This window comes from Dromiciops gliroides, chromosome 4 (assembly GCF_019393635.1).
Source record: "Dromiciops gliroides isolate mDroGli1 chromosome 4, mDroGli1.pri, whole genome shotgun sequence".
Classification (NCBI taxonomy): domain Eukaryota; kingdom Metazoa; phylum Chordata; class Mammalia; order Microbiotheria; family Microbiotheriidae; genus Dromiciops; species Dromiciops gliroides.
Window position 1 is genome coordinate 34,460,174 of NC_057864.1, and position 22,208 is coordinate 34,482,381.

The window sequence follows — 22,208 nt, forward strand, 5'->3', positions numbered from 1 at the left end:
GAGGAGAGCAGGAGAGCAGTCTCATCGGAAGCTGAGAACCACACCACAGAAAGCTTTGCTGGTTGGTTGCTTAGTAAAGTAGGCCTGAGGTTATCTCCGGACCTGAGAACAGGCCAAGTGAGATTAAAGCCTGCCCCTCCTCAACCCAAAACACCTGGGGCCCTCTGAAGCTGAGAACAGGAGTGGAGCCAAGAAGCAGCCCCACCCCCCACCCCCCAGTGGAGAGTTTAAAATCAAATGAAAGTGAGGCCAGGCAGGCTGAGAAGAAGCCCAACCATCCCCCTAAGCTATGCTGTAGCTTGAACAGTGTGTCCTGGAAGCAGCACCACACTTAAAGAAGGAGTTAAAAGACAAGAAATAGTCAGCCAGAATGAGCAGGCAGAGAAAGCAGAAGACCATTGAAAACTTCTTTGGGGGTAAGGTAGACCACAATACAACCTCAGAAGAAGAAGATAGTAACAGGGTCAAAGCTCCAACACCCAAAGCTTCCAAGAAAAATGTGAACTGGTCTCAGGCCATGGAAGCTCTCAAAAGGGACTTTGAAGAGAAAGTAGTAGAAATAGGAAGAAGATGTAGAGAAAAGGAGGAAAGAATGGAATGGGAAATGAGAGCGATGCAGGAGAGTCATGAGAAAAAAAGTCAACAGTTTGAAAAGCCAAATGGAAAAGGAGATTAAAAAAACTGTCTGATGAAAATAACTGCCTAAGAATTAGGATTGAACAAATGGAAGCTAGTGACCTTATGAGAAACCAAGACACAGTAAAGCAAATCCAATTGAATGAAAAAATAGAGGGCAATGTGAAATATCTCCTTGGAAAATCAGCTGACCTAGAAAATAAATCCAGGAGAGATAATTTGAAAATCATTGGACTACCTGAAAACCATGACCAAAACAAAAGCTTAGACACCATCCTCCAAGAGATTGTGAGGGAAAATTGCCCTGATATTCCAGAAGCAGAAGCTAAAATAGAAATTGAAAGAATTCACCGATCTTCTCCTGAAAGAGATCTCAAAAGGAAAACCTCCAGGAATATTATAGCCAAATTCCAGAACTTCCAGGTCAAGGAGAAAATACTGCAAGCAGCTAGAAAAAAGGAATTCAAATACTGTGGAGCCCCAATAAGGATAAAGCAAGATCTAGCAGCTTCTACATTAAAGGACTGAAGGGCATGGAAATATGATATTCCAGAGGGCAAAGGAACTGGGAGTTCAGCCAAAAATCACGTACCCAGCAAAACTGAGTATAATTTTCAGAGGCAAAAATGGGATTTCAATGAGAAAGAGGTCTTTCAAGCATTTGTGATGAAAAGACCTGAACTGAATAGAAAATTTGACTTTCAAATACAAGATCCTGGAGAAGCATAAAAAGGTAAACAGGAAAAAGACTTCATGAGGGATATTAAAAGATCAAACTGTTTATGTTCCTACATGGGAAGATAATACTTTGAAATCATAAGAACTATCTCAGTAAGAAATTCAGGGGCAGCTGGGTGGCACGGTGGATAGAGTGCCGGCCCTGGACTCAGGAGAACCTGAGTTCAAATGTGACCTCAGACACTTGACAATTACTAGCTGTGTGACAAGTCACTTAACCCCAATTGCCTCACCAAAAAACAAAACAAAACAAAAAAGTCTTCACAAGAAATTCACAGAAGACAGGGCTGAACTGAATATGAAGGGATGATATCTGTAAAGCATTTATGTTTTGTTCTTTGTAGGGCAGACAGGGTGGGGTGTCTTATGTCTGGGGCTGGATTTGGGCTTGGGGCCTCCTGGGTCCAGGGCTGGTGCTTTGTCCACCGTGCCACCTAACTAATCCATGATGACATCATTAAAATAGGGTTGAGGTATAGGAGAAATAAACTGGGGCAGGGAGAAGGGGAGAGATGGTCTGGGGAGAGGTGGTTCACATGAAGGAAACAAGAAGAAAGCTTATGGAGGAGAGCAGAAGGGGGGAAGGAGTTGGGGAGTGAGTGAACCTTAATATCATCAGAATTGGCTCAAAGAAGGACTAACATACATACTCAAGTAGGCATAGTAATATATTTTTGCCCTGGGGGGGGAGGGAGAAAAGGGGCGGAGGAGAAGGGAAGGAGGAAAGGGCAGATTGGGGAAGAGAGCAGTAAAAAGCAAAACACTTTCAAGGAAGTTGAAGATGTTCCACATTACTGCACCAGTATGACAAACTGAATTGCTTGATCTCATAGGGAGGGTTGAGGAGGGAGGGAGGAAGAAAAATTTAGAACACAGAATTAGCTCATTTTATGGATTAAGAAACTGAGGCTGAAAAAGGTTAAGTGATTTGCCCAAGGTCACACAGCTAACTAGTAAATTTGTGGCCAAATTTGAACTCAAGTCTTGTTGACTCCAGGTCTAGCACTTGATCCACTGCACTATCTAGCTGCCTAATAGAATAGAAGACACTCTCACTCTGTTCGTCCCTCTGTAGGTGGCCCTGAAGCAGCCAGCTGTCTTTCCTGAAATGGCCAGAGTTTCAGAGGGAAGGAATGGGAATAAGCATTGATATGGCACCTATGTGCGAGGTACTGTGCTAAGCCCTTATAAATATTATCTCATTTGAGAATGAGCTTCAGAGTCCCAGGGGATCTGTGATCTCTTCCCCAGTGACCGGCTTACAGCCAATCCATACCTCAGACAAGCTGGGCCCTATGTATGCCTGTCCTCAGTGGGGCCACCCTAGAATATCCTTCTTCTGGGCATGGAATGCCATGGAGAACTCTGTTCTCCATTATCAGCTCTGCTTGCCTTCCATGCCACAGAACAACACACCCACTTCAGGATAGTTGGCCTTACCTCTAAAGGGCAACAAATATGAACAGGATAAAAGAGTGAAAACAAGGGGAGAGGAAAGAAGCACAACTGGGAAAAGTTCTGAAAGAATGAAAACTAAAAGAGACAATGAAGAAGTGAGCCCCCACACAATGAACAGTGAAAGAAGAGGAGAGACCTCTGAAAGGAAAGACCAAGCCTGTAAGACCCACAGCCCCCCAAAGGAGAAAGGGTTGACCATGAGAATCTTCAGAGAAGTCTAGAATTCACTGAGATTCAAAGGAAATTTTGTCATCTGCAAGGATGGAAATAGAACACTTGAAGGAAGAAAAGAAGAAAAGGAACCTGAGAAATGACAGTTTAGAAAAACTAGTGGAGACTCTAAATAAAGCAGTGGACTCCCCTCCAACAACAGCAAAGCATATGAAGCTAGAAGAGAGTAAAATAAAGTTTGGGATGGAACTGATGAGGCATCTGTTTTCTTGATGAAGGAAGGACTTACCTGAGCAGATGGAGACTTGCACTGAAGTCTCCTTTTCTTAGCTCTTGGCTGTCTGTTAGTTTTACCTGCAGGGAGGGACTACAGAGACCACACTCAATTAGTGCCCATTGGTTCAATTCTGTGTTCATTTATTGTGACCAGAAAGGTCTGAGGATGAAATATTTGTGTGAAAACTGAGGTCAGAAACTCAAAGAAAGATGAACTTATTTTCCCTACGTGTGGAATTCCTGATGTGCATCCCAATGGCAGGTATGAAGCACTGATATCTGACTATTTGGCTTGGCAGCTACTATGACTCTCAGATCTTTCTCTTCCACATCTTTGTGACTCCAGTTCTGTCCTTTTAGTGGTTTGAAGCATAACTAGCTCCTTGAATCTAAAAATCAGGTGGTGTTCGCAAAGTATTTTCCTTAAGCTGCAACTACCAATCAATTTTTTAAAAAGCATTAATTAATCTACTGTGTGATAGGCCTCATGTTCTGTGTTAGGGAGATAAAGACATAAATGACCTTATCCTCAAGGAGTTTATACTCTATAAAGAGAGAAACCAAATATAAAAAATATATTCAAAATAAATACAAGAGACTCTTCCCAGGAGCAGGCATTCATTATATTTGATGCCCTCAGGGACCCCTAAATCAAGCTGTCAAATGTGGTAGGGTCCACTGCCAACAAGACCAGATTAAAAATGTAATTAGGAAACATTTAATGAAATGAACAAAAATACAATAGAACATAGATAATATTGATATATGGTTTTCTAAGTCAAAATGCAGCTGGCAGGGATCCTCTGGTTTAATAGCCTCTGTTTCTATTTATCACTGCTGTTCTAGCTAATACATGGAGCCACCTGGGTAAGGGAGGTCATAATTACCTTTTTACTCTTGCCATATTTTCTTGGAGGAGTAGGTAGAATTTTTTTCTGAAAGGGACATAAAGTTAATGAGCAGGGTCTCCTTGTTTCCAGTCTCTCCTGCCACCCCCCTCCCAGTTCCATATTTCTAAATCTGTACTAACAATTTCCATCTCAAAATCTCATTATCATTTAAAACAAAACTCACAGCCTGCCCTTCCCTCCCCCAAAATGGCTCCTCCTTCTGACTTTGAACCTCCTGTGGTGTACACCTCCACCCTCTGTCCACTCTGAATCTGAGCCTCAGGGGCAGTTCACGTGCTTCCTTTGCCCTAACCTCCCACCTACAGGTGACCGACAAGTCCTGTGGACAGTCCATCCCAATGGCCATTTTACATACTCACTAACACCACCACAAGGAAGATTGTGATCACCTCATTTGGACTAAGACAATTTAACTCGACTCAACTCCACAATCATTTATTAAATGCCTACTGAATCTCTATGTGCTAAGTGCTGGGGATCCAGAGACAAAGCTGAACAGGCCCTGCCCTCGAGGAGCTTAGATTTTGCTTGGAGGAAGCAGTATGTATGTACATAAACTAAATATTAAAAACATACGAAATGATATGGGGATGGGGCAAAGGGAGGGGGATGGAATGAAAAACCAGAGTGATCAGGAAAGACCCTTGGAGAGGAAGTAGCATTTGGGCTGATCCATGATGCCTGGGCATTCCAAGGTGGAGGTAGAAGGGAGGAGGGAGAGCATCAAGGAGATAGCCTGTGTAATTGTGGTGTGAGATTTAAAATTGTATATACGAGCATTAAACTCCCCCTTGGACAGAATGTAGAGTGCACAGTGGGGAGTAACATGAAACCCATCTGGAAAGGTAAACTGAAGCCAGATTCTGGGATGATCTTAACTCCCAAGGTGAAGGGTTTGTACTTTATTCCTAGGAGCCCAATAGAGAAGAACACAATATAGAACTCACCCAGTAATGTAATCACAAAATCCAGAGTGCTTCAATGGCAAAGAAAGCCTCTTACCAATAGCCAGGAGGAACTGATTTACATGTTTCAAAAGCACTGGTTCTAATTATGAAAAATTACTGAGCAAGAACAGGAAATGAAAGAGATGAGTAAAAAAGAAGTTAATTGGAAAGCAAGTCAAGTAGGCTTGTCCTCTAAAATGGCTTTTCCTTCAAAACTGAACATTTGTTGTTCTTCAGTCACATCTAATTCTTGGTGACCCCATGGACAAGTCCATGGGGTTTTCTCAGCAAAGTTATTAGAGGGGTTGGCCATTTCCTTCTCCAGTGTGTTCCCATTTTACAGATGAAGAACTGAGGCAAATGGGGGTTAGGTGACTTGTGCTGGGTCACATAACTACTAAGTATCTGAGGCTGAATTTTAACTCAGCTTTTCCCAATTCCAGGCCAGGGCTCTAATTCGGTTTGCTGCCTAGCTGTCCCTAAAGCTGAGCATACTCACCACAATAAAGTTTCTTCAATCAAGCTAGAAAATAGAATTCTTTCCAGCTAAAGAATTCAGAACTGGCCCCTTGGATACCCCCATTGGCCAAGCATCCATCAGAAATTGGACAAAATTAAGAAAGGTCTGAAAACTGGTAATGAGCAAATTATGTCTTAATGTTGACCAAATTTGGAGCAGAAGATAGGTTAGGGCGCCATGATCTAAAATTCTACAGGGTAAATTAGTCCAGGAAGGATGGAAAACTCTCAAGAATGAAATTCTGAAGACACAATGGGAAACAATTCTACTGAGGAGGACAAATGAGACTTGTCTGAAGAGATTGATGGAGCCGCATAGGGTACTCCACAACTTAGATTTTAGAAACACATAAAAGATGTATGTGTGCCCTGCAAGGGCAGATAACAGAGAGTGGACAAGACCGATACAGAGAAATGTAGGAAGAGGTGGGAGGGAAGGAAGGAGGGGGTGAGGGAAGGGGGTTGGGGAAGGAGGGAGAGAGACAGACACACAGAGTTTTGGGGTAGAGAGGGACGTTTGGAGACAACAGAACAATTCATACTGGGAGTAAAACTGAACACTTGAAGAAAACTCAAAAGGGCCCCAGAAATCAGGGCAAGTACAATGGACAACTCAGTGAGTACCCAGTTGCCAGAGGTCAAGTGCCCAACACTGCTGGTGACAGGGCAGGGGCACCGGACTATCGGCCATGACTTCTCCTGCAGTGCGTTTTATTGTATTATTTGTGCTCCATGTGAAAGTGTGAATGTTGGGTGTGAGTGTGAAAGTGGGTGATAGTGTGTGTGGCTGGGTGAGGGAAGTTCATTCAGAGCAGGTTGACAGGTGTGTGAGAGTGGAGAGGTAGCTCTGGAGAGGTGGCTGGTGTGCAGCACCCCTCCCCACCAATGCTGGGAGTGCTTGGGGCCTTACCTGGAGGAGATGGTGCAGCGTGAGGAAGCCACAGTAGATGCTCTTCTTCCAATTCTTGCTAAGTTCTCGCCACCTTCAATTTCAAAACTCCCTCAGGGTGAGCCACCTCCCATCTTTCATCTCGATGCACTTCTCTGAGGAGCCTAGAATTTGGGAGGGGGGTGAGGAGGGGTGAAGGCGGGTGAGGAGAGAGAGGTAGGGAAAGAAAGTGGGAGGGGAGGGGGGGAAGGAGGAGAGGGAACCGGTAATAGAGACAGAGGGAGAGGGATGGGAGAGGGAGATGGAGAGACAGAGCGACAGAGACAGTGAGGGAGAGATTGAGATTCCTTGAATTTTGTTGGGTTCTGGCCTCCTTGAGGAGCACCCGAATTAGACACTACCTGGTCTCCCAACTGCACCCTACCCCCAAACCAAGAAAGCTGAGGCCTCATTTATCTATAGCTTGCTTGGAAAGAGTTGTTTGCAAGTTGTCTCCCTCCTTGGATTGTGAGCTCCTCAAAAACGGGGAATGTTTGTTTTGTTTTGTTTTGTTGCCTCGTGTATCCCCAGCTTAGCACGATGTCTGGCACAGGGTAGGCACTTAAATGCCTGTGGATTGACTAGTTGGTTGCTGCAGGCAGACTCATGACCTGAGTCCAGCTTTTCCAAACTCTTTGTTCTTTAACGACTTCCTATGAATTCTCTTTGCATTAATTCCACAACTGACAAATATGGTAAATATTGATAGGTATGACCCACATAAACAAAACCTCTTCCAATGACTCTTAAGAGTGCAAAAGGGCCCTAAGACCAAAAGGTTTGAGAATTGCTGCTCTAGGAAAATCTTCAGGCAGCTGGGTGGCACAATGGATGGAGCACCAGGCCTGGAATCAGGAAGACCTGAGTTCAAATTGGCCTCAGATAATTAGTAACTGTGTGACCCTGGACAAGTCACTTAACCATCTTTGCCTGTTTCCTCATCTGTAAAATGAGCCAGAGAAGGAAATGGCAAATCAGCAAACCAGTATCTTTGTCAAGAAAACTCCAAATGGGGTCTTAAAGAGTCAGAGACAACTGAAATGAATGAACAACAAAAAGGCAAATCTTAAGACTACAAGTTGCAGAGAAGGTGGTGACCTGCACTGGTAGATGGAACTTCCTCACCCAGGAGTTCCTTATACAAATGAAATCACAGGTTTGGTCCCTGTTTATGGCTATTAAGTTTCTGGGAGTCTATGTGTTTGTATGCCCCGCCCCCATCCCCCACAAGCTCATAAGCTCCCAGAGGGCAGAGACTGGGTTGTTTTCTACTATGGGTTATGCCCATAGTAGGTACTTAATACATACTTATTGGGCTTCCAAGCTCATTTAGAAAGAGTCAGGAAGGACTGTGACCTCAAAGAACCAGATGTTCTTGAGCTAGTGACTACTTGCACCCTCCATCCATCCCTCTATCCACCCCTTCTTTCACCCCTCTATTCATCCTTCCATCCATCCCTCCATCAACCCTTCTGTCCATCCTTACATCTACCCTTCCATTCACCTTTCTGAACATCCCCCTCTCTATTACTCTATCCATCCCCCATCTATCCCATCATTCACCCTTCTATCTATCCTACCATTCACCTTTCTGTCCATCTCTCCAACCATCTCTCTATCCATCCCTCCATCCACCCCTTCAACCATCCCTCTAGCCATCCTTCCGACCATCCCTCTAATCCATTTCCTCTATCTATCCCTCCATCCACCCCTCCAACCATCCCTCTATCCATCTCTCTATCCATCCCTCTATCCATCCCTCCATCCACCCTTCCATTTCCATCGATCCCTCTGGGCTTGGCTTTCCCAAGAGCCAGAGGACATAAGGCTCACCTTCCTTCATTTTTTTCTTGTGTAAAGTGCCCTTTGCCTTCCCACAGGTCACTGGAAGCTCTGGGAGATGGAGATTCACCTTTGGATCTCGGACCTTTCTGAAAACTGGAAGAGATTTGATCTGATTTGATTTTTATCCCACCCAGGTTGTGCCCTACCCCAAGAAAAGGCATTGCCAGGAGCTCCAGAGGAAGAGAGTGCCAGCCTTGGGGGACAGGGACAGAGATGCCAGCCTTGCCTCTAGGGCTCGCTGCCTATGGGGCTGTGGCAATTTACTCAGGAGCGTCAGAGCAGTGTCTTCCTCCCTGGATCCTTGTGAGAGTCAGATGAGATCTTAAAGCACCATAGAGATGCCCACCTTTGAGTTGGCAGTGTGGTAAAGCAGAAAGAGCCCTGGAGACAGAGGGCCTGGGCTCAAATCCTTGAGGCAGCAGAGACCTGAGTTCAAATTGTTTCAAACACTTATCAACTGTGTGACACTGGACAAGTCAATAAACCTCTGTCTGCCTCAGTTACCTCGTTTGCATTTATTTTATGTTATTTGTATTTATTTGTATTTAAATTTTTTTTTCTAAATAGAATTTTATTTTCCAAAATATATGTAAAAACAAATTTTGACATCATTTTTTTTTTAATGAGGCAATTAGGGTTAAGTGACTTGCCCAGGGTCACACAGCTAGTAAGTGTCAAGTGCCTGAGGATGGATTTGAACTCAGGTCCTCCTGAATCCAAGGCCAATGCTCTATCCACTGTGCCACCTAGCTGCCCTTGACATCAATTTTTTAAAACTTTGTGTTCCACCTTCTCTTCCTTCCTCCCTTCTTACCCCCCACCCACAAGAACTCAAGCAATTCAAAATAAGTTATACATGGGTTACCTCATTTGTAAAATAGAAATAATAATGTAGTGCCTGCCTCCTAGGATTGTTGTGTAGATCAAGTAGGATAATATTTGCAAAGTGCTTTGGAAACCTCAAAGCATTATATAAATGCTGGTTATAAGCAGCACCATCACTCTACCTCTGCTACTTACTAACTGTGTGACCATAGGCAAGTCACTGAATATCCCCGGGCCTCAGTTTCCTCCTCTGGAAAACCAGGGGGTCAGACTCGATGGTCCCAGCTTAAGCCCAAGTTTATTAGGGTGTCAGAAGGCAGGTGGCCAAGAGGAATGAACAGGGGCCTTAGAGTCCCAAGCCTTGAGTCTGAGGCAGGAAGCAACGTGTGATAGAAAGGGTGGAGGATCTTTCTTGAGTTCTGACTGGCACTGCTATTTCTGACCTGAATGTAGGGCATTGGACAAGTCACTCTACCTCTGCCTCCTCTTCCTCATCAACAAAATGTAAGGGTAGGACCAGGTCATTCCTAGTGTCTCTTCCAGCTCTAAATGTTAAGGTCCTACAGTTTTGTGAAATTGATTCCTTAATGGCTTTTTAAAACTTATTGTTAATTTTAAAATTTTCTCAGGAAGGGGAACAAGTGCTTAATTACATTCCTACTATATGCCAGGTGCTTTACAAATGTTATCTCTTTGATGCTTACAACAACCCTGGAGATGGACCATTTTGCAGTTGAAGAAACCTAGGCAGACAGAAGTTAAGTGACTTACTCAGGGTCACACAGTCCTAAGTGTCTGAGGTCAAATTAGAACTCAGATATTCTAGAATCTATGTCCAGCACTCCATCCATTGTACCACCTAACCGCCTCTGTTCTCTCTGCTGTTCTACAGACCACAATGGTTACTCAGTCTACTTCCAGGGAATGGCAGGTATTAGGGCCAAAAGAGAGGATGTCTCTTGCCACTCTGACGATAGAGAGGGCCTCATGCCTCCCTACCTAGACAGTTCCTATGTGGCTAAAATTGGCACCATGTGAGCACCACATGGAGTGTGTGTGTGTGTGTGTGTGTGTGTGAAGAGAAAAATCAGAAAAGACTTCCTGTAGGAGATATTACTTGTGTTGAGCCAAGAAGGAAAGCAAGTAAAGACTGCATGGAGGCAAGGCATGGATAAAGATAAGGTCAAGTTCAAAAACAAAACAAAACAAAACAATACAAACACACACACACCCCAAAAGAGAGAAAGAAAGAAAGAAAGAAAGAGAGAAAGAAAGAAAGAAAGAGAGAAAGGAGAGAAAGAAAGAAAGAGAGAAAGAAAGAAAGGAGAGAAAGAAAGAAAAAGATGTCAGAGATGCTGAGGAGTGGTTAAGTAGGAGAGCCAGGAAAGAGCAGTGGCATAAAACGCGATGAAGGAGAGACTATTTTCACAGAGGAGGTGACTGACAGTATTAAGAACTACTAAGAGGTCAAATAAGTGGAGGCAATGAGAAAAGACTTGGTTTTTTGTTAACAGACATCAACAGTGACTTTGAAGAGGGAAGTTTCAGTTGGACGGAGGGGGTGGTGGTGAAGCCAAACTGGAAGAGTTGAGAATAGATAGGGAGGACTTCCTGGACGGAGCCAGGATGGTAGAGGACAGGCCACGTGATTCCTCAGAGCTCTCCCCCAAATCCCTCCAAACCCCTTCAAATAATGCCATAAGACAATTCCTGGAGTAGTAAAACCCACAAAAGGACCGGGTAAGATCATTTCCCAGCCAAAGACAGCTTAGAAGGTCAGCAGGAAAGGTCTGTAGTGCCAGGGTGAGAGAATAGATGGGGAGGAGAGGAAGTGGAGGCAATGAGTACAGGCAGCCTATACTCTCTAGAAAGGGAAAGGGAGGAGAGGAAGGCTGGATTCAGGATGTTGTGCACCCTAAGCAGAAATGCTTACTTCCCATTGAGGAGGTAAAGAGGGCCAAAGGAAGCCAGTCAGATTTTTAAGCATCATGCCCTGAAGTGGGAATGAAACAACAGCTCCATCCTCAGGGTCGTGTCTAACCCAGCAATTCTTCTCCCCTTGATTGCTACAGACAAGGGACCCCAACAGAGCCCAGGGTTCTCCTAAAGCTCTGTTTTACATTTTGATTCTGAGTCACTCCTGCTGGACTCACAGCCTGGGACTCTGGTGAGCTGGAGACAATCTGGTAAGAAGGGTTCAAAGCACACAGACTTTTGGAGGCTCCCAGCAGGGCTAACGTGGACAGACTGGGCTAAAAGCTCAGTTTACCTCTCCTCCTCATCCAATGGATTTTCTTTGTGGTTCCTGGCTTCCTTTGTCTCCCCAATTTTGAAAGTTTGTTGTTATTACTGGCACCTGGGAAAGATAAAATTGGAGGAAGGAAGCATTAAGAGGTCAGTTAGGGCCATTCTGGGCCCCTGTCCTTTAGAGACCCCCAAAATAAAACTCCCCAGAACTAGGGGACCAAATCACTCTTTGAAACTCTGCCCCAGAATTCCATACCTTATGAGCCAGCTGGGACCAAACCAGACCAAATCTATATCTAATTGCTTGCCTTCTCAAGGAGGCTTGGAGAGGAGAGAGAGGGAGGGAGAAATTTGGAACTCAAAATGTTTAAAATAAAACCAAACCTAATGTTAAAAAAATTTTTACATGTAATTGGGAAAAAATAAAATGTGATTTTTAAAAAGTCAATGGAAGAGCAGTGGCACAGTGGATAAAGCACCAGCCCTGGATTAAGGAGGACCTGAGTTCAAATCTGGCTTCAGACACTTGACACTTACTAGCTGTGTGACACTGGGCAAGTCACTTAACCCTCATTGCCCCACAAAAAAAAAAAAGTCAATGGAAGAGAGAATATCTTATATCACCCGTTGGAGCTTTCCAATTTGGAGAGCTCTAATATACACAGCCACCATGTGCCTCCCTTCAGCTTCTCCCCACTGCGACGTTACAATCCCAGTGTGACACGGTGGAACGACCACTGATCTTGGAGTCCCATGGCTTGACTTCAGAGCCCAGCTTTGCTAGTTAGTGCCTGGCAACTTTGGAAAAGCCTTTTAGCCCGTCTGGACTAAGTTTTCTCATCTTCAAAAGAATCCGTTTGATCAGATGGCTTCTGAGTTTAGATTTTAGAGCTATCTTGATACTCACGATACATCCTCTGCAGTTATTCTCCCAACTCCCCACTCTCACTGGCAGGTCAGGTGGCCATGTCCCCTCTCTGTGTCCTAGGGGTAGCCCTGAGAGGTTGGTAGCATTAGAGGTTTATAACAACCCCCATCTTGTGTGACAGTTCTCTGGCATAAGGGAGTCCCTCCTGGGAGGTGGGAGACAATAATAATTTATTTATTTATCTTTTTTTTTTTTCAGGGGCCATGGGGGTTAAGTGACTTGCCCAGGGTCACACAGCTAGTAAGTGTAAAGTGTCTGAGGCCGAATTTGAACTCAGGTAGTCCTGAATCCAGAGCTGGTGCTCTATCCACTGCACCACCTAGCTGCCCCATGACAATAATTATTAATAATCTATTTCTTGAGGGGAACCCAGGGATCAATCCTCCCCCCCCTGCCCCGAAAATTCTCCTTGAGAAATTTCATCAAATCTCATCTGGGACAAACCCAGGGGAACAAAAAGAATGGAGATAGATTCTTTTGTCTAGATTGCTGGATAATGGACTTGACCCTGACCAACTGGAGTGAGGGGTTTTCCATTCCTTTTCCTGATGCTATCCCTGGAGTTTATTATAATATAGCCCACCTTCAAGTCATGTCAACCAATAGATTTAAATAATGCTAATCAATTAGATCTACTTGATCTCTAATGACCCAATTAGATTTGACTGATGCATAATGACCCGCCTCTATCCAAAAAGGATAAAAACCTTTGGAAGACACCACTCGGGTTCTTCTGGTCTTTTGGACCTTTCTTCTTTGCTTTCGGGGCCTTTTTCCTGCTTGTGCTGGCTGGTATGCTGATGCCCTCTTTTCCTCCTCCAACACACCGTCTGGGACCATGAGAAGATAGGGAGACACACAGTCAATTCCTTACTGTTATAATATTGATAAATTAATAATGTGTTTATCCCAAACTGATGTCTATAGTAATTATTTTCAATGTCACAGAGGACAGAGGTCTTTCCCACTGATCCCTCTTTTCAGTGATGGGGCACAGAGTGTCAGATTCTCCCAGTGTAGGTAGGATTGCCAATAGATAAAGTCCTCATTTGGGGTCTCAGTTGAGATTTCAGAAAAGGCCTGTGGGCCAGCTAGAGACAGTAGAGAGGTAAATCCCTTAATGGGTTTGGATGCCAAGAATAATATATACTAACCATGGGGATCAGTTCAATGTTAAGTTTTATTGGTAAAGGATAGGAAAGAGGGAGAAAGGGAGAGAGAGATGGGGACCCAGGATACACCTTAGACATATACAGAGTAAAACTCACATAAGGGCAATGCTGTGTTTGGGATCATAGAGATCAGGAAGGGAGATCTGCTCCAGAGTGCCCTTCTGAGAGTACAATACTTAAATATTTTTAGTGGCTGCCTGAAGCTGCCTGATTTACATGTCAAGATTCTGGGGGGGCCCCACAAATGCTGGGAGGGAAGACAAACTGATGGTTGGCAAGTTGTTTTGGGGCACACAGCTATACTAAGCTTTAAAATATTATTGTTAGTATTTTTCCATTCCTAGCTTCTATAATAACCTTTCTTAAGGGAGGACTGTCAAATTAACACATCATTTGATATGACAATATATGCAGCATATGTTCCATACCTATAATTTCCCACCTCTTCAAGAAAGAAAAGGAGATGCTTTTTTCCCCTCATCTTCACTAAGACCAAACTAGGTCATTATAATTATACAGCACTCAATTTGTCATTCTTTATGCTAACATTGTTGCAGAATTTGCTTTGTTGTTTCCCTGATTCTGTTTACTTTTCTCTGTATCAGTTCATATATGTCTTTCTAGGCTTCTCTGAACTTTTTATATTCATTGTTTCTTATTGCACAGTAATGTTACAATATATTCTTGCACCACAACTTTTTTTTAGCTATTCCACAATCAGTGGGTCTCTGTTCTATTTATAGGTCTTCATTATTACTATAGGGTGTCTTTCTTTTAATCCCTGTGGGGTATGGAATCGTAGAATTTAATCTCTGTGAGATATGGAATCATAGAATTTCCTACTAGTAGTAGGATTTGCCAGGGAATTGAGCCTCATTCAGTAAGCCTCTCATGATTCCCTGGGTCACCAGTCATGGTGAAGACATGCATCAACCTAATTTTTGAGAGAAACATGTAAGATTATCCTACACAGGGTTTAATTGCACCACAGAGACAAAGTATTTATGCCATGAGGCTTCTTTGAAAACAGAATTGGAAAAAGGCAGTGAGCTCCCGAATTCATGACACAATCACTCCAAAAAACATCCAAATAACGCCATAGGAAAATGCCCGAAGCAGCAAAACTCACAGAAGAATGTGCTGAAATCATCTTCTAGCCAAGAACGGCTTGGAAGGTCAGAAGGAGGGAGCTGCTGTGCTGATACAGGAGTCGAGCCCAACCCCACAGTCACCCTGACAGAGATCCAGTCCCAGGAAGGCCTCACCAGAAAAGCAGATCCCCAGAGCCTCTGAATCAGCTGAAGCACCAGTGTCGTCTGGAACTAAACTCACAGTCTGGTGAGTGGGCTGAGCCCTGGGCAGGGGGGAGACTACAGGGGTCTGTGCTGGTGCTAAGGCAGAACTTGGATTTTACACCCCTGCTGAGAACCAGGAGGTAGGCTTGAGTAGCAGTGGCCCAGGTGGGGAAGGAGCACAGGCTCATTGGAGCTAACAACCACAACACACAAAGCTGGTTGATTAGCAAGTTGGTATGGGGTCATTTAAGGACCAGGGAACAGGCCAGACGAGGGAAGAACCTGATTTTCCTTAAATCATACCACCTGGGACTTCTTAAGCTTGGGATACTGCAGCCTGGAAACAGTGCCCCACTTTAAGGAGCTAAAAGCCTAGTAAAAGAAAGGCAAGATGAGCCGACAGAGAAAGGTGAGGACCATAGAAAGTTTCTTCAGTAACAAGGAAGACCAAGGGGCACCCTCAGAGGAAGATGTCAACATCAGGGCCCCTATATCTAAAGCTTCCAAGAAAAATACGAATTGGTCTCAGGCCATAGAAGTGCTCAAAAAGGACTTTGAAGATAAAGTTAGAGAGGTAGAGGAAAAAATGGAAAGAGAAATGAGAGTGATGCAGGAAAGACATGAGAAAAAAGTCAATAGCTTGAAAAGTCAAATTGGCCAAACAGAAAAGGAGGTACAAAAGCTCTCTGATGAAAATAATTGCTTAAGAATTAGAATTGAACAAATGGAAGCCAGTGACTTTATGAGAAACCAAGACACAATAAAGAAAATCCAAATGAATAAAAAAATAGAGGGCAATGTGAAATATCTTCTGGGAAAAACTGCTGACCTGGAAAATAGGTCCAGGAGAGATAATTTGAAAATTACTGGTCTACCTAAAAACCATGATCAAGGAAAGAGCTTAGACACCATCTTCCAAGATATTCTCAGGAAAAATTGCCCTGAAATTCTAGAAGAAGAAGCTAAAATAGAAATTGAAAGAATCTACCGATCACCTCCAGAAAGAGATCTCAAAAGGAAAACTCCAAGGAATATTATAGCCAAATTCTAGAGCTCTCAGGTCAAGGAGAAAATATTGCAAGGTGCCAAAAAGAAAGAATTCAAGTACTGTGGAGCCCCACAGATCTAGCAGCTTCTACATTAAAGGACCGGAGGGCATGGAATATGATATTCCAAAGGGCAAAGGAAATGGGATTACAACCAAGAGTCACCTACCCAGCAAAACTCAGCATTATCTTTCAGCAGAAAAAGTGGGACTTTAATGAAAAAGAAGACTTTCAGATATTTGTGATGAAAAGACCTGAACTAAATGGCAAATTTGACTTTCAAATGCAAGACCCTAGAGGACCATAAAAAAATTGGAGCTGGGGGACATACCTGGGGTCATACAGTGGGTGACTGTCTTGTGTCTGAGGCCGGGTTTTGGCTGGGATCCCCCTGGGTCCAGGGTGGATGCTTTGTCCACTGTGTCACTTAGCTAGGTGATGACATCTTTAGGGTTAAATTGAGGGGTGAAGGGAATTCACTGGGGGAGGGGGAAGGGCAGAAGTGAAATCTTACATGAAAGTAAAAGGCTTATGGAGTTGGGGAAGAGATGGGAGAGGAGCAGGGTAGTAAATGAATTTCACACTCATTAGAAAAGGCTCAAAGACCTTAAATTTATCAGAGCTGCCTCAAGGAGGGACTAACAGACACACCCAACTGAGTGTAGTAACCTATTTAATCTGGGCAGTAAATGAGCCTAACACTCATCAGAATTGGCTCAAAGACCTCAATCTCATTAGAATTGGCTCAAGGAGGGAATAATGTACACACTCAATTGGGTGGAGTAATCTCTCTAACCCAGCAGGAAAATAGGAGGGGAAGGGGATAAAGAGAGAGGGGCAAAAGAAGGAAGAACAGAGTGGGGGAGGGGACAGACAGAAGCAAATCCCTTTTGAAGAGTGATAGAATGAAAGAAGATGGGGAAGGGAATAGGTTGGAAGGGAAACAGTTTATAATAGTAATCATGAAAAAGAGAAAAGGGGGACAAATTGTACAAAAAATACTTATAGCAACTCTTGGTGGAGGCTAAGAATTGAGAATCAAGGGAATGTCCATCAATTGAGGAATGATAGAAAAAGCTGTTATATGATTGTAGTGGAATGGTCTTGTGCTACAGGAAATGACAAACAGGATGATCCCTGAAAAACCCTGAAAGACTGAAGTGAGCAGAGCTGAGAGGACACTGTGCCGTAGTGACAGCAGTATTGTTCAATGAGCAATTGTGAATGACTTAACTACTCTCAGCAGTGCAATGATCCAAGACAATCTCAAGGAACTAATGAGGAAGCTTACTATGCACCCCTATAGAAAGAACTGATAAAAAGAACACTTGTGGATTGTACATATATAACCTGATTTCGATCTTGTGGAGGGGGAAGGAAAGGAAGGGAGGGAGGGAGAAAAATTTGGAACTCTAAATCTTATGAAAATGAATGTTGAAAACTACCCTTACATGTAACTGGAAAATAAAATAAATGTTTGTTGCTGAAAACAAAATTGGTTGAATAAAATTACTGGTTATTTTGAAGCCATTCAATTTTCTCCATTTAACTGCCTCACCACCACCACCACCACTACCACTACCCTTAGCTCATTTATGGCCTTAGAGCATCTGTGAGAATCAGCATCGGCCTATGGGCCCACTTAGAGTTTTTAGGAGAGTAAATGAATTTATTTAGATGCCATGACTTCAGAATCAGTATTTCTATGGCAGAAGCCTCCTTGCTGTGTGACCCTGGGCAAGTCCATTCACATCTCTAAGTTTCCTCAGTTTCCTCATCCATTCTGGCTCAGATGAGATAATATCTGGAAAGCCCTCTTCAAACCTTAAAGCATCACAAGAAAAGTGAGCTGTTATTATTTCTGTTGCAATTATTACATATGACTATTGATAGCTTTGATCTCTTCTTCTGAAAATGGCTTGTTCATATCCTTTTACCATTTATCAACTGGGGAATGGCTCTTATTTTTATAAATTTGGCTCAGTTTTCTATATATTTGAGAAATGAGGTTCTTAGAGAAACTTGCTGCAAAAAATTTCTTTTCAGTTTCCTTTTTCCTTCTAATTATGTCTGCCCTGATTTTATTTATGCAAAAATGTTTGAATTTCATCTAATCAAAATTATTTATTTCACTTCCTGCAATCTTGCAGTTATTACAAAGATGAAAATCCAAAGGGGCTGCCCTCAGGGACCTGTGTGTGATATGCACAGGAGATCAGAGGAAGACCTGATGTGGCATGAGGGGGAAACCTGGACACAAGAGGGAGAGAAGACAAGGGAGGGGAGTGGGTAAGATGAGAAGGATTTGTGTAAGAGAGGCCTGAGCAGAGGCAGGAGGTCTCCTAAAAGCCCAAATACCTTGGATGGAGCTTTGTGGGGTGCTGACAGCCAACACTGTCTTATCAAGGCTACTCCTCTGAATCATAGATGATCCACTGGCTTCTGATGATGATTCATCTGGTGGCAATAGACAGAAAAGGAAAGCTTCAGTCAAAGAAGCAGGCAAAGTGCACAGGGACAGATACCTCCCTGGCTCTTCATATCTTTTTCAGAGCTCCCTATCTAAGCCCTATATGCAACTATGGATGGAGCTGCTCAGGTGCCTGTACCCATAGGAGGGGACAGCTCCTGTGTGTGGCAGCTGGGGATCCCCAGAGCTGCCAGACCTAACTAACCCTGGGAATGCCCGTGGGAGACAGGAGCAGACACCTCTCCTTGTATCCACAGGAAGACACAGCTATTGTGTGGCAGCTGTGACAGTCAAAGCCTACCATCTATGCCCTGGGAATGACAATGGAAGTTGGGAAAATGTCCCTTCCTGTCTCCCTGCACCCATAGGAGCCCCCCTCCCCAAATTCCCTCTGGCTCTATGTTCCCCTTACAGTCATCGAAGTGCTTTTTGATTTGGACCAATGGCGGATATTCCTGCAGGTTGATGGGGTGAAACAAGACTTCTGGGATCTCGGTGCTGAATTTCTTCTCCAGATGCATGAGAATGTTGTATACCACATTGTACACAGGAACCGATCTTTGGTACTCCTCTTGTGCATGCTAAGAATTATTGACAAGACAGGGTTACTATCATGGTTATCAGATGACTCCATGTTCCCAAAAAGGGGTTTCCCACCATGCTGAAAAATCTTCAAACCATCTCCAGCTTCCAGGCTTGGGATCTTCCTGGACAAGGAAGCCAGTCACCACTGGGAAGTCCTGGAGATCCTGCCCTGACCCCAACTCTCATTGAATTGCCCTCTCACTATAGCTTACGGTAGTGGAGAGAGCATTGCACTCACTCCAATCCTGCCTAAGACCTTCATGAGCTGTGTGATCCTGGGCAAGTCACTCAATCTTTCTCAGCCTCAGCTGCTGTATTCCAGGATTGTTGGGAGGCTTGACTAAGGTAGCATATAAAAAGTGCTGAGCAAACCTTCAAACATTCTGTGAATACTGGCTTGTTGCAATCACCTTGTAGCAATCGTTACAAGAGCCCCCACCTTCTCTCCCTACAGTTCCAGTTTACTTGGTTCACACAGTCAAAGGGGCAGGGAGATCAACCAGGAGACTACTTCTGGTAAAGAGGACCTGACCTGGGTTGGTGGCTCTGTGTGTGAGTAGAGAGAAGGGAGGATATGTTGGGGATCTATAAGACTTGACAACAGATTGGATATGTGTGGAGGAGAGGGAAAGAAAGAAAGAGAAGAGACAGAGAGAGGCATGAGGGAGAGACTGGGAGAGAGAGACAGAGACAAAGAGAAATAGAGAGGGGGAGGAGATTAAGGGGGAGGGAAAGAGAGGAAGAGAAAGAGGGAGAGGAAAAGGAAAAGGAGTTGATTGCAGATTCCAAGTATGACCTCTTTCATGAAGCTTTTCCTCACACCCTCTCAACTGCTAGTGTCCTCCCTCCCAAACTACCCGGTATATTTATTTACTTAGGTTTTGTTTTGTTTATTTTTGCAGGGCAATGAGGGTTAAGTGACTTGCCCAAGGTCGCACAGCTAGTAAGTGTCAAGTGTCTGAGGCCGGATTTGAACTCAGGTCCTCCTGAATCCAGGGCTGGTGCTTTATCCACTGTACCACCTAGCTGTCTCCTTGCCTTCAGTTTTATATGTGCTTCTTGCTTCCCCATTAGAATGTCAAGTAGGGATTTTTTTCAAGTAGGAATTGTTTCATTCTTTGTACTTGCATCCCTAGCACTTCTCATAGTGCCCAGCATATAGGTGCTTAATAAACATTAGCTGATTGATTGACTATGTAAGCTTGATGGGGGCTGCCACTGAACAGGTGATGGGGAATACTCACAAGGTACATTTGCTCAGTGATAATAGAGTAGTCTTGAAGAATCTCCAGGAAAGGAGATGGGGTGGTTACTGCCCGGGATATTTCTACTTTTTTCTTTTTAAAGGTGGTGAGAAGGTCATCCTTAACCACCTTCCTCTCCAGATCTGACATCCTGTGGAGAGAAGACCATAGAAAATGTGTCTTTCAGAGAACATGGAGGAAGTATCTGGGAGAATGTATAGGGGCTCTCTGAGGGCTTTTGGAGGATCCCTTCTCTTCAGCAGAAGACTGAAGCCACCAAAACAGGAAGGGGACAGGACCCAGTGAGGTTAGGGGAGCAGAGCAGGGGCTGCTCAGGATTTTTCCCCCTTCCTCTGGCCTCATCTGTGATGACTGATACAACTATAAGTATGGCTGATGGCCCAGGATTCCTTTCCTCCCACAAAGGGCTCACTAGGATCCAGTGTCAGAGGGGATATTAATTATCCCAAAGAGGAGAGCTCTGGGCTCTCTCTCAGTTCATTGCACTTTCTCAGAATAAAACTCCAGGGAAATCTCTAAAAACTAGAAGACTGATTTAGTCACTGACCAACTGCCTCTGATGGGCAGGTATACTCCCAACCCCCCCCACCAAAATAGCAGTGTTGACTGCTCCATACCATTAACCTCCCAGTCATCACCCAGGGGAGCAACTCCTACTGTGGAAAAGGGATCTGCTATCCCCACCAACAATGATACCAATGGCTGACCAACTGCCACCACTGGGGCAGAAAAGTCAGCCTAGCTGAAGGTGCCCTAAAGGTGAGACAAGAGGCATATTCCAGACAATCTAAACTACTGCTACCACTTGACCACCACCTTCCCTCAGACTCTGATGTTAATAGCCCTGGTCCCTGTACCCAAGAGCCCTGGAAACAGCAGTAACTCCTGGACCACTCTGTTTCCAGCCAGGTTCACTGCCCCCCCCTCCATCCCCAGGCATTGTCCGGGGAAGTAGTCCTTGTGGAGATGAGAACTAAGAGCTTCTGAAAGTGCTGCAGATCCCCATCTCCTTTGCAGCCACAGCAAAAAAAAAAAAAAAACCCAAAAGAATGTTCTAGATATCAAAGTTCTTGGTGATGTCAGGTGGTGATCAGGATCAGAAATGAATGTGTTTTTTTAGAAAGTGACAAAAAGAAGTGGACTGAACCTTAAGGACCATGGGGACTTGGTTTTTTGTTGTTGTTGTTTTTTGGTGAGGAAATAGTATATTACTTGTTTTAGTAAGTTGAAATTTTTTTAATGTTCAAATAAACAAACAAAAAAGGCAACATCCTTTAAAAATAAATAATTTCATTTTGAGAGAAAGGCAAAGTTAATAGAATCTCAGAAATGAAAGAATTTATCCAAATAGTAAAAAAAAATATAAATGTATGCAGCTATTTCTACTTTTGGGGGGGGGAGATTGAGTGGATTTGGTAGAAACATGTCTGAAGGAAGAAGCTTGAATTGAAGAAAAGTCCATTTTTTTGTGAGCTCCATTCTTCCATCTGGATTTTCTTTTATTTGGCCTCTTGAAAAATAGGACCACAGAGAGATTTTCAAGTTAGAAAGGACCTTATCATCTAATCTACACTCTGTCTTCCATTGTACAGATGAGAAGTCTGGGATCCACAGAGGTTAAGGGACTAACTCCAGTTAGTGGGTAGAGATGGGACAGAGGACCAAGAACCAAGAGCTGAGGGAATGGTCCACAATTGAGGATGCACTGGGAATTCAGTTCTTGGGAAGTGGACACAAAAAGAGATCCCAGGGTCAATCTCAGAATTGCAAGACATGCTACATTCAATCTAGGGCAACCTGACCAAGAATCCCCTCTATAATATCTAACCTCCATCTGAAAGACTGACAACGATAGGATCCCTTGTGTAACAGTGGGAGCCCATTCCATTTTGGGATAGCTCTGATTGTTAGGAGCTGGTTCTTGTATCAAGCCTATTTTCTGGCTT

At 43.8% G+C, this 22,208-nt stretch overlaps 1 protein-coding gene across 1 annotated transcript in view; it reads right to left on the reverse strand.

The window, feature by feature from the left end:
• Positions 1–22,208, reverse strand: part of LOC122725369 (nuclear body protein SP140-like protein) — a 44,363-nt gene that overhangs the window by 20,492 nt on the left and 1,663 nt on the right. Inside the window, 9 exon segments of the mRNA XM_043962454.1 lie at positions 3,293–3,370; positions 4,167–4,214; positions 6,567–6,709; positions 8,418–8,522; positions 11,524–11,610; positions 13,137–13,259; positions 18,301–18,399; positions 18,825–18,993; positions 20,242–20,392. Of these exon segments, the coding sequence (XP_043818389.1) occupies positions 3,293–3,370; positions 4,167–4,214; positions 6,567–6,709; positions 8,418–8,522; positions 11,524–11,610; positions 13,137–13,259; positions 18,301–18,399; positions 18,825–18,993; positions 20,242–20,391 (1,002 nt within the window). The 5' untranslated portion in view covers position 20,392.